Source organism: Teleopsis dalmanni, chromosome 2 (genome assembly GCF_002237135.1).
Source record: "Teleopsis dalmanni isolate 2A chromosome 2, ASM223713v2, whole genome shotgun sequence".
Lineage (NCBI taxonomy): Eukaryota > Metazoa > Arthropoda > Insecta > Diptera > Diopsidae > Teleopsis > Teleopsis dalmanni.
Genome location: NC_051847.1, coordinates 145,984,341 through 146,001,307, shown reverse-complemented (window position 1 = coordinate 146,001,307; position 16,967 = coordinate 145,984,341). Strand labels below are relative to the sequence as shown.

Genomic DNA, 16,967 nt, shown 5'->3' with positions numbered 1-16,967 from the left:
TACGAAAGTATTACGTAAATATTCTTAAGTATTAAGAATACCTCTACGTATTAAATGGCACTGCAGCAGAACAATCCACTTAGGAGAGCTATCGAAATTGTTGAATAAAACTCTATATAAAAGATATCTCTCAGTATCACGAACATATCACGTCCACAATGGGAACGCCAATGTTAAAAAAATATCTCAAGTTAATAATAAAATTATATTATTTTAAAATTTTAATTAATATTTGTATAAAAAAGGTACTCGAGTGGTTATGCTTACCCATGAAAGGACTTTAAAATGTTTAACCTTAAATTAGTAACATCGAGTATTGGATTAATAAATTGAAAAATTGAGATTTCTTCTCATAAGAAATTATTAGAGAAATATCAGAGAAATTTCCGTTTAAAGTAAATTTCGAAAATAAATCAGGATAGATATTCAAGGCAAGTAAATAAGTGATTCTTTAGTACAACCACTGGACACGTTTGATTTTAAGAATAGCAATTAATGCAATTTACAAACTGTTTACTTTCAACTGGTTTAAACATAAACTTTATAAAATATTTTGGGACTGCTCAATGTATAAAGTACCTACATTCAAATACGTTCAGAATTTTTATTTTACTTGTTTATAAATGTCGCCAAATTCGTTATTTAACTATATACTTATAGTTAACCTATATACAGGTGCAGAAAACTGGCCTGATCGGTTAGGCCATTTTTTTTTTCAACTAAACCTATGAATAGTGAAGTTTTTCCATAATTGAGGTTCGCAGCACCAGATTCGGTTTGATATTCTTAATAGAATTTAGCGTAACGTCAAGCCTGTAGAAATGTTTATTGAATGATAAATATCATATGGTGAGAATGATACATCGCTAACGATAGTCTGAAAGAACTTTTGGTGATGCTAAAATATACATTTCTCTCAGGAGCACGTATTTCGCAAAGGTCACCAAAAACATTCGGCAAATTATGTATGCGTGACTCTGACAATGCCCAAAACTAATAAAGATCTAAAATTGATCCAATTAATGTTTGCTCATGAACTGAACTTGAATGTCATGACTGTGTCGCTAATAATAATCAATCATATTAAGCGCGATGTGTTTCTCGAATTTTAACTAAAACTTAAAAAAAGGAATATGTGCATTTTGCACACAATATTTTGTTCAAAGATGAAAGGAAACGTTAAATAAAATTGTAACAAGTGATGAAGCTTGATTCTACAAATATGATATAAACACAAAGCAACATTCAATAGTATGAAGCTTTGAAGGTGCTTATGCACCCGTTAAAGCCAGGCAACAAAAGTGCCTAAAATAATGACATTCATATGTAAACTTACATCATTTTTCAATGATATTATTACTTCTGAATTTGTATGTTAGTACGTCCAAATCTTCAATTACCTACTAACTGGAGCTTTGTCACTGTCATGGTTCCATAATTATTTTCATTGTTACAGACCCATGTCATCAGTGTATTGCCAAATGACATTATTTGGCTACAGTGAAGGTAAATCACTGAAAATGTTTGGTTAATTTACTTTATAAACCAGAAAAAAGGTTTAAACTGTTATTCTTTAGATGACTTGGCAAGTGGCAACTGTTAAATTGTATACTGAAATATAGTTTCACTTTTCACAAATTTTCAAACATTCTTTTATGGTCTTCATAGTCTGGTCTTCTTTTAGAAAGTCTATAGTTTCTACATCACGATAACGCATCAGCTAACATTTCTAAAAAACGACCAATTTCATGACCCTCTCAGGGATTATATTCCCTAGAGCTAGCGCTGTGTGAATTTTGGTTGCTTCAAAAATAAAAAAAAATTATGAGAAAAGTTCTTTAGTAATATTTTGAAGATAATCAGTACAGTAAGTTGAAGTTGCACACTTAAAAAAATCCGATTCTAAGGTTTGTTTTAGAAAGTAAATCTACCGGACTTTAACAGTTAGTTGGAGAATTATATAGAGTGTCTGTTTCAAATAAGTATACTTAAATTAATAAAAATTAAAAAGAATAGTATTGAAATTTAACAATTAAAAATATAATATAATTAATTTAATTATTTTACAATGGGTTTATGATTTCGTTCTAATATAACACAGCAAGTGAATTTGTTAATGAACTTTCAAAGCAAATTAACAAAAAAAGTACGGCTTCGGAACAGTAGACCAATTAACACTGACTCTGAACTTCAAGTTTGGCAGGACAAGAGTTCAGCCCATAGTACTCAACAAATAACAAATACTCAACAAACAAATATCAAAATAATTTTAAGACCACTAATAATAGGTATTTGGGAATAATCGAAACAAATGTTTGCTCAGCCAAAAATTCTATTAATTAAAACTATATAAAAAAAAAGATTTTTGGTTGTTATAGTTCACTACTTTTCAAATCCCTCTCTATAAATTATCAATCTAATTGTACTTTAAAAATTATATTTTAAAATTTTAATTAAAATTTTTTTAATTTTAAATTTTTTCTAATTATAGATTAACTCACCGTATTCGTATCCCACGAACCTTTGAAATGGATCACATATCATTACTGGCCTTGTGAAATTGATAAAAACAAACTAAACAAAAACCAAAAAGACGCCAGTGAGTCTATAAACGCCTGCAAATATATTTAAAAAATTAAAAATAAATAATAGAAAAAAAGTTAAAAGTAAACAAAAATATTCGATAACAAAAATGCGATAAACTTTTCTAATCAACAATTTTTTGTTTTCATTTCAGTTCTGCTGACTTGACTTGAATTTCTTACTAGGCCAATGACGCCGGTCAACTACCGTACTACTATCAGGCAGAATGGTAACGTATGTGACGTCACATGAAGTGATAAAAATATTGCAAACACTCTGATAAAAGAAAGAATTTCAAAGAAAAAATTCAACAAAACAATAATGAATGAATGAATGTGCACAGTTAGGAAACAAGGTAAACAAACTCATGAAAAGAATCATGTGTTGGATTGACTGAGACTGAGACTGAAACTGGCTGAGTCTGGGTGAGAGATAACAGCACAACAGAGTTTTGTCTGGCAGTAGACAAAACTCTGTTTTGAAAACATGTAATAATCATGATAACTCATGTTCGCAGTACTCAATTTAAGTAGCAATGAACATTTTAAGATTTTGTCGAAACGTCATTTGTTAGGGGTTTCCTATTGATAAGTTTTATTTTATTATTTTCTTATATGTATATATTTTTTTTAATTTTATTCAAAATATGGTTTGCAAAGATAAGCATAGAATTTCAAATGTTCATTTAGGATAGACGAGCAGTTTATGTTTTAGCTGAAGTTTTTGATAAGAAGAAAAAAACACCGCCTACAATTAAAGAGCTCATTCTGCACATTTGCGATAATTTTTTGAAAAGGCATAAAGAACATAAAAACTGGATGAGATCGGTTCGCAATTGGAATCCGTGGAGAGATTTGTTTATGGAGGCTGAGTTCGAACAGCGATTGTAGTACCAATGCCGATACTGCAATGCTGATAAGGAACATAAACACACACAATATATTTACATATATAATTCATAATTTGTTTCATTAAATGAAGTTTTATAAAGTACATTGATGTTATGTTAGAACTTGTGCTAGGTCATAAAGAATATTTCAATATTCATTTTAAAATGTTAGATAAAAGTATAAAATTCAGATCTTAGTATAATATATATATAAAGATAAATATAATAAATATACATATACATATATATAAAGATAAATATAATAAATATAAATCAGAAAATGAAACATTTTTTAGTTTTATTATTTGTTATTAAATGAAATTTTGGCTGATCATACAGCTGTTTCGAATATTGCCAAATACCTATCATTAGTGGTTTTGGAATTACTTCTTATATTTAATTATTCGTTAATAAATTTTTGAGACTGCAAGTACTAAGAGTTGAACTCGCGCCCTTGCAAATTTGAAACTCAGAGTCCGTAGATCAGTTGGCTAATGAACACTGAGTCTAAGCTTTAAAAATTTTTGTTGATCCAATTTCACTGCTGTTTGATAAAAACCTCTCTATAAAAAATAATAGTTCATTTTAAGAATTTAGTCACTTTCGTCAAAACAAACGTTTAAAATCAATGTCATGAAAATAGAATAGAAAAAAGAATAATCATATATGATATACATAATAATAAATATATGATATTAATTTATTATTTTTGTATTTAATTAATTCTGTTAAGCAATGGGCAACATAGAGACTAATTTAAGATGATAGGGTAGAGCAATGGTTTCATAATAATAAAATTAATCCTATGAGAACGTCACAATCATTGCGTCGTAGTCCAATCGACTAAAATAGTGTTGTTAAAATAGTGTAAGAGTCGTTAAACCCACTAATGACAATGAAATGTGAAGGTCTGCCAACAATTTCTAAATCATCATATAATAAAGTATAGATGCAAGGAAGTAATCCAAAATGATATATTGCAACATAATACATCTTGTTAATTATAAACTAAATGCTTATTGTAACATAAGTATAGAAGTACAGACTTATCCCTTTTATCATTTAAGACACCCAACACCATTAAAGGAAAAGCAGCCTGAAAGCATTATACTTATATTTGTTTCACTGTTTCAGCGTTGAGTTATTGAGAGTATATCTATTGTGCTACTTTTTTTTATTTTAAACCAATTGAATAACCTTTATTTAATCATCACCGAAATTCTAAGCAAAATTGAGCCAATTCGATTAATGAACTGGTTTTATAATTACAGTATTCTTGGATATCCAACTTTTAATTTAGCAGAGATTGATTGCCTTCTTATAGTGGATCTTATGGTATTTAAAGCTCTTTTTTAATCTGGGTGAACTTAGAAAAGTGACTCTGTTCAACAAATCCGACGATAACCTTATTCTGTCTTACAGTAGTCGCGTGTTCCAAATTTCAATGATAATTTTTTTGGTTTAATATTAAACCATTAGAAACACTTTTCTTTGTGAAACTTTAATAGAACAATGACGTTGCTTCTTCTATTTAAATTACGTTTATTAAATTCACTGAATTACGAAATTTACAAAAACCAATAATACTGCCTTCAAACCCAAGACCCATTTTACTTAAACAACTACACTTTAGTTTTAAGAGTGCCTTATTCGATTGGAGCCCCTAATATTGACAAAAGTAATTTTTTATTTGTTAGAAGGGTTCGAACAGTAACAAAGAAACAACAAAAAAATTTCATTAATTTATTGAAATTTGGCTGACCATGCAACTCTGTTTCGAGTATTGCCAAGTACTCATTATCATTGATCTTAGGAAATATTCGAATTTTCACTTAAATAGTTTATAGTCCGTATATAATTTGTTGGACTGCAAGTGCCAGACTTATAACTCGAGCCTGTCAAACTTTATAGTTTTTTTAGCACAACTTATTTTGAAATTCTGGTGAATTTATTATAATCAAAATCATAAATTTATATTAGTGATTTTAAAAGAATTTAGTTGTTTTTAGTTTGTTACACATATTTGAATATATGCAGTAAGTAACCACAAAACCAAAAAAAAATGAAAACAGTCTGAAATTAGGATTGTGAGTCAACCGAACATTTTTGAGTATAAACTCTTATAACTCAATTGAAATATTACGTTTTAAAAATGTTAAATATGTCCATTTAAAATTACTACAATATAAAAAAGAAGAAAACAAAATGTGGCACTGGAGAATTCTTACTCAAACTCGCAATATCTGAAAGTAAAAACTCAAGAAGGTTAGTATTCAATTAGAACGAATAAAAGGAAATCAATATTATAGCAATGGACGACATAGTTCTAGTTTGACTGACCCTATTATTTAACCACGCGGTCAATACCGAATACTTATGTCCTGTAAATTAATTCGAAGAATTTGTTATACCAACTTTTCTTCGAAAAATGGATAAGCATAGAAAAAAAAGTTTGTTGAAGTGCTGAAATGTCATTGTTTAATTTTTCTTCATAGGTACAAAAAATTTGGGGTCTTTCTTTGAATTTATGATTTACTGAACCTACAGAAAGGAAGATAAAGAGACAACTGAATAACTCCTATGATAAATTAAGACATTTCACTATGAAAGTTAATGAATCATTAGGACATATAAGGTTGCTTTTGAATGAGATACCTATTTGCAGAACCTTAAAACCGAGTATGTAATAAATAAAAACAGCACTTATGTAACACTTTTTGAGGTAATAGCCTCTATCCCTACTACAACAAAACAACTATTATCGCAGCAAAATTTTTTATAATAATTTAGTAACAAAAAATCATTTACATACTCATAAGGACAGTAAAAAATCATCAAAAATATTTTGTAAAATTTTACTATCGAAATCCGCTGAGTTCAGAGTGACTTCAATTGAAAATTATAAACTCAAGAGATTCCAGTTATTATTCTCTGATTTGACACACTGTGTTATGTACTATACTATCCATTTTTTTCATTAATATGCAACTTCACCATTTACATTGCCTGTTGTCTAAATTAAACGTTTTCTGCAATTGTGGTAAATCGTACTTTTAATTATTTTAAAATAATATAAAATGAAATGAAGAAATAACAAAAAAATTATATTGCTCTCTAAAAAGTCTTTAAAGTTGTGTTCTATGATCAGTATTTATTTGTTTATCTGACTTTTTTGCCATAAAACCGTTTATTTCGATCAAGTTACAGAATTTATATGTGACATTTTGTATATGTATATCAATATAATAATTTTCCGACATAGTTTAGTTGTCAAGAGACTGCATTTTTTTATCAGGAACACACTTACATAGACCAGACTCAGAATCAGCCTGAGTCTCAGAAGAGAGATTATGCATATGCAAATCATTGTAGCTGCTACCAGCAATGAAAGTCAAGCGATGTATGTTGAAGAGTGATAAAAAATAAATTCTTAAATTATTTTATATTGTATGTAAAATTAAAAAAATATATTTTTTTTTTTAAATTAAACACAAAATAAATAAAATTAAAAAGAATCATTTACAATAATTTTATTAAGGCAAACTTATAAGTATTCTGTGACTGATAAGAGAAACGCCTTATATTCAACACTTTGCTGCGAAGTGACACTTCAATCCACAAGTGTGTGTACGTCTTGCATTACTATAGTTTGTGTGTATGTTCTTTACAGAAATGATTATTTACATTGCATTATCACTGCTCGGTACTATCTATCTATCTACATATGCTCTGCTCATTCCTATCCCAATCTCGATCTGCAGTCCTGATCAATTTTATTGGTATTTCTTACAAGTCATAATCGCTTGTAGCTGCAACTCTTATTTTGTGGAAGCGATAAGGATTTTTTTATTGATTTTGTTAAATGGAAATTTATGTTATTTCTCAATTTATGCGGTTTAAAAACAGAATGACTTCATAGTGAAAAAGGTCATTCATGTTTACTGAAAGTATTTAGCGATAACGAAAAATTAGATTTATTATTGATGAGAATGTCGCTAATGTTTATGCTCTCAAACTGGCACTGACACCGCAACGGTTTATATTTTATATCAGATGAAAAGTGTACTGATAGATCTAAGCCAAAAATATCACAACAAATCAAGTTTAGAATTTAAATAATATTTAAAATAAATATTTGCTTCACATTTTTTTACAAAATTTCCTTTTTATAATCCTAAATTATTTTTGTCAATAACAAAATAAAATTCTTTTCTATTAAAAAGCAATAATTATATAAAAATTTCGATAAGTCTTCTTTCTATCTTGATGTTTAAGAAAATTGTTATAAGTTTAGTTAATAAATTAACACAAAGTGTTGCAATATATGCCTGCTTTTATTCTGCAATAAAACAATAAGACTATTCATAATTCATGTGTTTGGTAACACAAAAAAATGTTGACTGAACATAACCCCTAGAACAGAGGAGTATGGTTTGCTATATATATTTTAAATCAAACAGATTAAACAGATTAATTATCCAGCATAATTCAAGATTGAGGGCAAAATATTAAGTCATTGGTAAGAAGTTCAAAAGTAATTCTAAATAAAGTTCTTTATCATGCAGATATTTAGAGGAACGAGCACGATGCTCTTTAATCAATACCTATCTCTATTACAACAATATAAAAATCTTTTCCGTTGCAGTTTTATATAATATTGGTAAAAAAAAACTGTAAATACTGTTCTGTTTGTAATCACAAAAATTATGTCAATAATACCCTATAGCCTTGGTTAGGATAACAAACCACTGTGCTTTTGCATTATTACTTCAACCTTGGCACACACACCTTGGTACAAGAGTTGTTATGATGAGGAGAAAGTGGCAATTATCAATCATTTTCTATATCTACAAAAGCTGTAGTGTAAGGCCCTTTATTTATAGAACTGGCAGAATACACCCAAGAAAAATTATCAGATCTCGTTAACTCTATTTGAAAATCAAATAAATTAAACACGATAAACGGACGCATTAAGTTATATTAGAATCTATGACTAGTGTAGCACTATGGCTAGTGTAGTGTAGTTATTGTAGTATGGCTAGTGGCTAGTATAAGTGGACAACTCCACACTTAAATGGCAACATACGCCCTTTAAGGCTAACCTAACCATTGGTCTATTGAGTGATATGAATTTCGTAGATTCTTCTATGAAGTAGAATCAAGCTAGAAGGTAATGAAATACTAAAAGTGTTTTATAGAATAGTATAAAGCTTTTAGAAAATGAATTGCTATAATTTCTTCTTGATAAAAGTTGTAATTTAACGTCAGTTTAAGACGGAAGTGACTATTATATTTAATAAAAACTAACATATTTAGTAGAGAGGTTTCGAAAAGTAGTGAACTACAACAATAAAAATTATTATTTTTATATTATTTTAATTAATTGAATCTTTGGCTAACCATACAGCTGTTTCGAGTATTGGCAAATATCCATCATCAATGGTCTTGGAATTATTTCTTATATTCAATTATTCGTAAACAATTTTTTTATTTATTATTTTATTAATATAAAATATTTATTTTATTTTATTTTATAATTTATTAATTATTTTATTTAGTATTTGTGTCGAATACTTTGAAAGTATGTAAGCTATTCGATTAGTAAATCTATTTCAAGTTTTAGGAAAAAAAACGCCAGCTAACTGGATCAAAATAATTTAATCAAAAAGAATAACAACCAAAAAATTATGTCGAAAACCAATTTGATTACTAAAAATTGTTAAAAATTTTCGAAGTATATAGTTTACTTTAGTAAGTTTATATATAGTAAGTTTATATTATATATAGTTTACTTTAGTAAACTATATAAAGCAAATTTTTTAACTTATAAAAAAGTGTCTGTGCGTGGGCAGGATTTATGTTTCTTGATGATATATTTATATCCTATAAATATTTATTACAATTTTAAATAATACTTTATATAAATAAAATAAAATAAAATATAAATTGATAAATCGGCTGTAGAATTACGTTGTATTATATATAAACTGTTTTTTAAATTTAAATAATGTTATAATATGTATTAATAATCTTTCATAAATAAAAATCGCTAAATTGTCACTGTACCAATTTGTATTTGAAAAATTAGAAAAATATCTTAATTATTATTATATATTAAAATATGTTATATATTAAAATATATATATTCTGATCACAAAATAATTTTTTTAAATTAATTGCTTATGACTGCCATCTGCTGTCATTTTTATCAACATTATTGAAATTTGAATTCATATTCATGCCATCTACCGTCAGTTTATTAAAGTAATAACCAAATGTCATTCGACCAAATTTATGACATTTGACTAATTTGAGATTGAATTGCTTGGTGCATTTCATATGTTTAGAAGTTCAAGTGCCACAAGTGATTTTTATTTGTTACTAAACATTATAAAATTATTATAAAATTTAAAAAAGTATTACAAAAAATGGAAGAACATAAATTTATTTTTCGGCGGGCAGAAATCGATGACATGAAGCCAGTTCGCGAAATGATACAGGTGAGTTATTTCGTAAATATTGAAAATTGATATCAAGAATAATAAAGTCGCTACACATATAACCGGTAATAACAGTTTATGAGAAACATAAAAATCTTTATTAGCCAATCACATATTGAAAATATTGAAAATTGATGTCAAGAATAATAAAGTCGCTACACATATAACCGGTAATAACAGTTTATGAGAAACATAAAAATCTTTATTAGCCAATCACATACATTTTGATTAAGTCTATTAAATGTTTAAAATTATGCCGCTATAAAAAAATTTTTAATAACAGCGGTATATGGTTTTTTTATGAAAAATTTGACTTTATTTTTGGTTCCTGATGCAGTTTCACACGAATACCCTAGCATAAACATTAATTTCGCATAAAAAATTGAGTTGAAACTCTATATAAAAAATTTTATGCATTGTCAACATTTTGTAAAACAGCTTTGGATTATTTTATTCATTTTTAGTACTAAGCTTATTGGTTAAAAAATTATAGTGATTGTACTGGAAAAATAAACTGAGAAAAAAATTCTATTTCTAAAAAGGAGGGTTTGAATTGCTGTGACTATTTTCTAGCATGGTTGAAATTTTCAACCGTTCTACATATTATTCTAATTTATAAATAATTTCAACTCAGTGAATAATACAGTCATGATTAACTGCTGACTGATTCAAATAATAACAACCAACTTCTCAGAAAACTAATTTACTTTAATTTACTTATTAAGTATGGTATATAGGATTTTTTTTGTATAATTATGCCATATGTTTGATTCAAAATCTATACCATTTGAGTTATTTGAATGGGCGACTTATAGTATGATAGACCAGTCCACTGACTTCGATAGACCAGTTAACTTACTTGAGATTCATGTAATTCAAGCAATCTCAAGTAAGTTAATTGGTCTAACGAAGCCAGTAGAAATATACTATTAGGAAACTTCTTTTTCACAACTCTTTGGTATATTTCTATACGGCTTTTTATCTCAGTTATTTTATTTTAACCTGTAAAACTGATCTAGTTTGGCAGAAAAGTTTGATATACATGTCATACATGTAATTCCTTTCATGTTATCTGCCCTGTAGATCCCAACGGGTTATCACAACAACAACAACAACAACAACTAGTTCATTCGTCGTGACAATAATTTCTATACATTTATATCTCCTGCGATCTCTTACGTCGTAGTGTGATATATATTATGTACAAATAGTATAATATATTGATTTATTTATTTATAATTAGTATATATATATATTAGAGTAATAGAATAATAATTTTCTGATTTGGAAATTAATAGAAATCATTTTAATCAATCATTTAAAATCAATTAAATGATAAAATGATATACAGAAATTGGGAAAAATTGAATTTATTAGGTACTTTTCCGATGGCTTTCTAGAATTTCTTTGAAAGCAAATTTTAACCCAGACATCCTCAAGGTCTAAATTAATTATTTTAGTAAATATGAAAAATATTATAAAATAATTACTATTGTTAAATGTTTACTAAAAACTTGTTCTGAATTTGATATAAATACTCGTATATTCAATTTACTACAGGAATTAGCAGATTTTGAAGAAATGAGTGATGGCCCAGAACTTACTGAGGAGGGTAAATATATCCAATAAATACAAAGAGATTCCCTAAAATAACATATAAATATATATACACATTAAAGATTTAATACGTGATTCGGGACTTAGTGGTGGCAAAGAATATTGCCATATTTATATTTTAGAACTTGAAAAAGGTGTTAATAAATCAGAAACGTGAGTTTTTAATAAAGTCCATATATAAATTAAAAGGTTTAAATTTTTTCTGCATTTTCAGTATACCTATTGGTTATTCCATTTGTTTTTTCGCCTTCTCAATGTTTCAATCTATACGTACATATTTTCTAGAAGATCTTTATGTACGTCCACAATATCGTGGCATTGGTGCTGGAGCTTATTTGTTTCGAAAAATTGCTTCAAAAGCTAAAGAATACAATAGTGATAGCATGGATTTTCATGTATTAGCTTGGAATCCAGCTCGAAAATTTTATCAAAAAATGGGTGCCATAAATTCAACTGAAACTAAGGACTTACATTTTTACCGTTTAACGGAACCACAAATTGAAGCTTTAGCAAGGAAATTATAATATTTATTAAGTTCGCTTACTGCTATTTATGATGCAATATGTATATATGGCTAATATAAAGTATTATGGAATAAAGTTTTTCTAATAAAAAGTACTTATATCTCTATAATAATGTTTTTTATTTACGATAATGTCAACATAACATAGTAAAAAAAGTTGCTCAGAATAAGCGACTCTGCTTAAATTCGTTATCCAACCTGAGCGTCCCAAAAATAAGAATCGTACACATATATTTCATATACTCAATATTTAGAGAAGCCTCATTTTCTAAGTATATTGCTTAATAAAGAGAAGTTTCCTCTTTAGGAGACAGATCATTTCTACCGCCAGCTCTAAAACAAGTAGTGGTGTAGGCAGTGGAGTTTTCTCAAAGGGACTGAATAAATATACTTATAGGCTTTCTGATAATTTCAGTGTTTTTCAACCGGAGGTGATTATTATTCTGGAAGCTATATCTTTTCTGGAAGTGAATAATATATATAATAGGAATATACACATACTATCAGGCAGTCAAACTTCAAAGCCTGTGAATTCAGTCCAATTTACATTCAAATTTGATTGCACATTTCTAAACGAAATTTCGACGTTTAGACGCATCAAATTACAAGTAATCACTCGGAATCGAAACTCCTAAAAAATCTAAACATATTGTTGATATTATGCAAACTATTATACATTGACTACGTTCTGTTTAGAAGAAATCCGGTACTCTAATTGACATAAGTCAAAATCTGTCCAAGTAACATTTATTACAAAACGTTCTACGTGCCCGCTTGTCTTAATAAACAATACTCAATTACCACAAGCTGTCGAAAAAAAATACTTGGGCATACATCTGAATAGTAAACTAACTTGGAAACCACACATATTTAATAAGCGTAAAGCCTTGGGCCTCGAATTGCGAAAATATATTTTGGTTCCTCAGCCGGAACAGTTTGAAATTTCTGAGGAAATTCTAAACTGTCACTAGACAATAAGCTGCTTATATACAAAACTGTACTAAAACCTAGGTATATGAAGTTATAAAGCCCAATTATGGGGTACTGCAGCAGACTCAAACAATTATCCAGCGTTTTCAATCTAAAACACTACAAATGATCACAAATGCACCTTGGTATGTAACGAATGAACAGCTGCATAAAGAACTACGTGTTCCGACAATCAAGGAAGAAATATCACGAATTACATAGAATTACGCTCATCGCATATATATGCATCCAAACCCACTGGTTACACACCTGATGTCCCCCTCTAGCACTTTTACAAGGCTAAAAAGAAAAACATCGAGAGACGTTTTAAATATGTATGTATATGTAGGTCACACATTTCTATTTTAATTATATATGTATTTAATTATATATTATATAATATGTCCAGTGATATATAGTCCAATCGCGCCTTTCTTTTTTTAGATCGTAATAACTATTATTACGATTCATGTTAATATATATTACTTATTGTCATTCATACCTGGCAGATTGTAAAAAAATAAGTGGATTAAAAAAAATTAACATGACCATGCTAGAAGATTGAATCTTTTTCAATCATTCGTGACACAGTTGTGGAGAGGTTTCCAAAGGTTTAGGATGGTTTTTAAACCTTTTGAGTTTTGTTTTATACACAATAGACCAATATGTTTAAGTAGATCCTTTAGATCACAAGCATAATCTAATCCAATTGTAATTTAAAAAACAACATGGTCCCAGCTAAGCACCTGTAAGATTGTCATAATTTACTAAAATTATTAATAAATAAATTAAAAATGTTGAACTGTGTATGGATTACCCTGTCAAATTAATTTATATTCTTTAGTATCGCCACAGTTAGTTAGAGAAAAAATAATTTGATGGTATAGGTAGACTAGTGGGACGTGAACATAAACGTTTACAAAACCTTTTCAGTTCCTTTGTTCATGTAACCATTCAGTACTCTATTAAACTAAACTTATGTTAAAGAGACAGGTAGCAGTACTAAAAAAACAAAATATTGAAAAAAAAAAAAGAAAATAAAATAAAAACTGGAAAAGTATTAGTCAAGTGCACTAAAAACACGAAATAAAAATGAAATAAATATTCTGTAGGAAACCTCTTTTAAAAATTTTTCAATATAATATAACTTTTCATATAATTCGAAAATAAGCAGTAGCCGAAGTGCCCGAAGTAATTTCTTAAAAAAGAACAACTGCTTGCTAGCAATACTAAAACAGAGAACGAAAATGCTAACTAACTGCGCTAAAAAAGCGGAATGCCAAAGAGAATGCTAACTAACTGCACTAACAAAGCGGAAACAAAATAAGTTCACAAAAGGTATCTGTAAAAGATCTCTGCAATTATTGTTTTCTGTCTTTTTTATTTCTTGACCAATGTCTTCTTTCTTAAAACATTTATTAAATAAATGTAGAAATTTAGATATTTAAAAAAGTAATATATATATATATATGATTGTGTGTGTAAAATGTATTAAAGTTTATAAATTAAAACTTTGTTTTGATTTCAGGATCTACTTGAATTTGAAAATAATGCTCCAACAGTAACTGAAGAAGGTAAATATATATATATAGTTATATAAGAAATTTAATAAATTAGTTAATACTTTATAAACTATTTTTTTTAGTTTTAAGTTCTTAAACACACTATTTTGTAAATGATCATACTGTAATACAAAATTTCTATATAGGTATACATGAGAGAGTACGGCTACATGATTGTTAAGTATATTAAGTATATAAATATTATATGTTAAGTATATTATATAAGTATATCATTGAAAACAATGAATGTTTTAACTTTTTTTAAATATATTTAGAATAAAACCAAAACAATTTTATTTCCATAAACTGTAAACAAAAAACACTTAGTCTGAATACATCACTGTTTCTAAAACCTGGCTTGAAAATCCTTTTAATCCTTGGGGAGTCTAATAAACAGAAAACAATAACACAAGTGGCGAACTTAAGTGTAAATAAAAGAAAATAAATATAATATTGAGATAAGCATTATGTAAATATAGAAAATAAAAACAGTATATAATCGGATCCAGTTTCAGAAACCACCGCTAATTTTTGCGAGTGCTTCTCTCATATACTCTAATGTAATGTAACGTAATGTGAATTTCATTTAAATAATAGATTAATAAATATTTAATAATAAATGAACACTAATAATAATAAATATATAAATAATTAAAATATATATAAGAATCTATTTAATGAGCGTACAAACAAAATCAATTTTTTATAATAATTTTATAATAGTTTATAATAAATATTAGCTATTTTAATTCAAATTCGATTTAAGTTTAATAATAAAAATATTATAAATATTTTATATTATATTATATATTTTATATTATATATCTTTAATATTATATATATTTTACATTATATATATTTTATATTATTTATATTTTATATATTTTTTATTATATATAGTTTTTATTATATATGTTTTTTATTAAATTTATTTTATATTATATTATGCATATTTTATATATATCAAAATGAACATCAAGATATTTTTTACTAAACTATAAATATTAATTATCATAGGTTTAATTAAGGAGTCTGGTCTTGCAGGAGGTGATGAACGGTGTCATATTTATATATTAGAAATTGAAAAACCTGAAGGCTCAGAACCGTATGTATTGCACTTGTATTTTAAAAATTGATAATATATACATATTTAATAATATATAACCAATAAATATTCATATATCTATATAGTCTTATATCAGCTTTCATATATTCATATATTTATACAATAATATTCGAACTCGCATTTATATACATTAAAATATTCCCATTAATATTTTTGATATTCAAAAAAAATTAATAACCATCGAAAAGGATTTAAGCCAAGATCAACTGCCTGTGCAGGCAAAGATAGCAGGCTTTTAAATTACAAGGAATACTAAACCAATAGATAAAGTTATATTAAAACAATATTTATTTTATAATATCACACTGCAAAAGGCGATGCGATATGACCGAATAGAACTAAAATCTAAAATAAATTATCAGAAGTACTTACAGATACTATATGAGATATGAGAGAGAGATATATAGAGCTCACAGATGCGTCAGAAGAATACACTTAACAACATTTTTAAAGTACAATCCTGAAGAATAAAAATCCAACTAAGAATGCGGGTAAATAAAAATATTATAAACAATATTACGAGCGACTGGCAGACATTAGCGAGTGATATAAGTAAATTAGGGAGGCACCTTAAAATGACTAAGGTTCAATCCACTGATCAGAATGATGGTGATATGATGATGACAATTACAATAATTATGAAGATGATTCATATTCATACTCATATTCACTTTTAAAAATAAATCATATTTTAAAATAAATAGAAAATTATAAACAAAAACAAAAAATTGCAAAAAAAGTAATAAAAAATTATAAAATAGAAAAAAAAATGATAAAAAAAAACAAAAAAAATTTACCTCTATTTACAGTATAGCCATTGGATACGCTATTTGTTACTTTTCATATTCTACATGGCAAGGACGAACCTATTTTCTGGAATATCTTTATGTACGTCCAGAATATCGTGGCATTAACGCTGGAACATTTTTATTTCGAAATGTGGCAGCTAAAGCAAAATTTTATAACTGCAAACGTCTTGATTTTCATGTAAAATCAACATTTCCTTCACGAAAATGTTTTGAAAAAAATGGTGCCATCAATTTGACGGAGGCTGAGGAATGGCTTTGCTACACCGTACCGCAAAATCAATTACAAATTCTTACAGAAACACTATGAAATGTAGAAATAATTTATTAAATAAATTTACATATTAATTTTTTTAATAATGATAATAGTAATACACTAACAATAATATATT

At 27.2% G+C, this 16,967-nt stretch overlaps 1 protein-coding gene and 1 long non-coding RNA gene across 3 annotated transcripts in view; both read left to right on the top strand.

The window, feature by feature from the left end:
• LOC119678512 overlaps positions 1-3,655 on the top strand; it is a 141,996-nt gene extending 138,341 nt beyond the window's left edge. The window contains exons 4-5 of the long non-coding RNA XR_005252338.1: positions 2,492-2,666; positions 2,738-3,655. This is a non-coding gene — a long non-coding RNA (uncharacterized LOC119678512). The remainder of the gene's footprint in view (positions 1-2,491; positions 2,667-2,737) is intronic.
• A 6,144-nt stretch (positions 3,656-9,799) lies between these two features.
• On the top strand, positions 9,800-16,946 carry LOC119684848 (thialysine N-epsilon-acetyltransferase). Of its 2 annotated transcripts, none has more exons than XM_038098979.1 (4): positions 9,800-9,972; positions 14,610-14,655; positions 15,661-15,748; positions 16,579-16,946. In XM_038098979.1, the coding sequence occupies exons 1-4, from the start codon at positions 9,901-9,903 to the stop codon at positions 16,883-16,885; spliced, it is 513 nt and encodes a 170-aa protein (XP_037954907.1). In that variant the 5' UTR covers positions 9,800-9,900; the 3' UTR covers positions 16,886-16,946. The 2 variants fall into 2 exon arrangements, with proteins under 2 accessions (XP_037954907.1, XP_037954906.1); XM_038098978.1 differs by lacking the exons at positions 14,610-14,655; positions 15,661-15,748; positions 16,579-16,946 and adding exons at positions 11,533-11,584; positions 11,652-11,742; positions 11,804-12,204.
• The last annotated feature ends 21 nt before the right edge of the window (positions 16,947-16,967 follow it).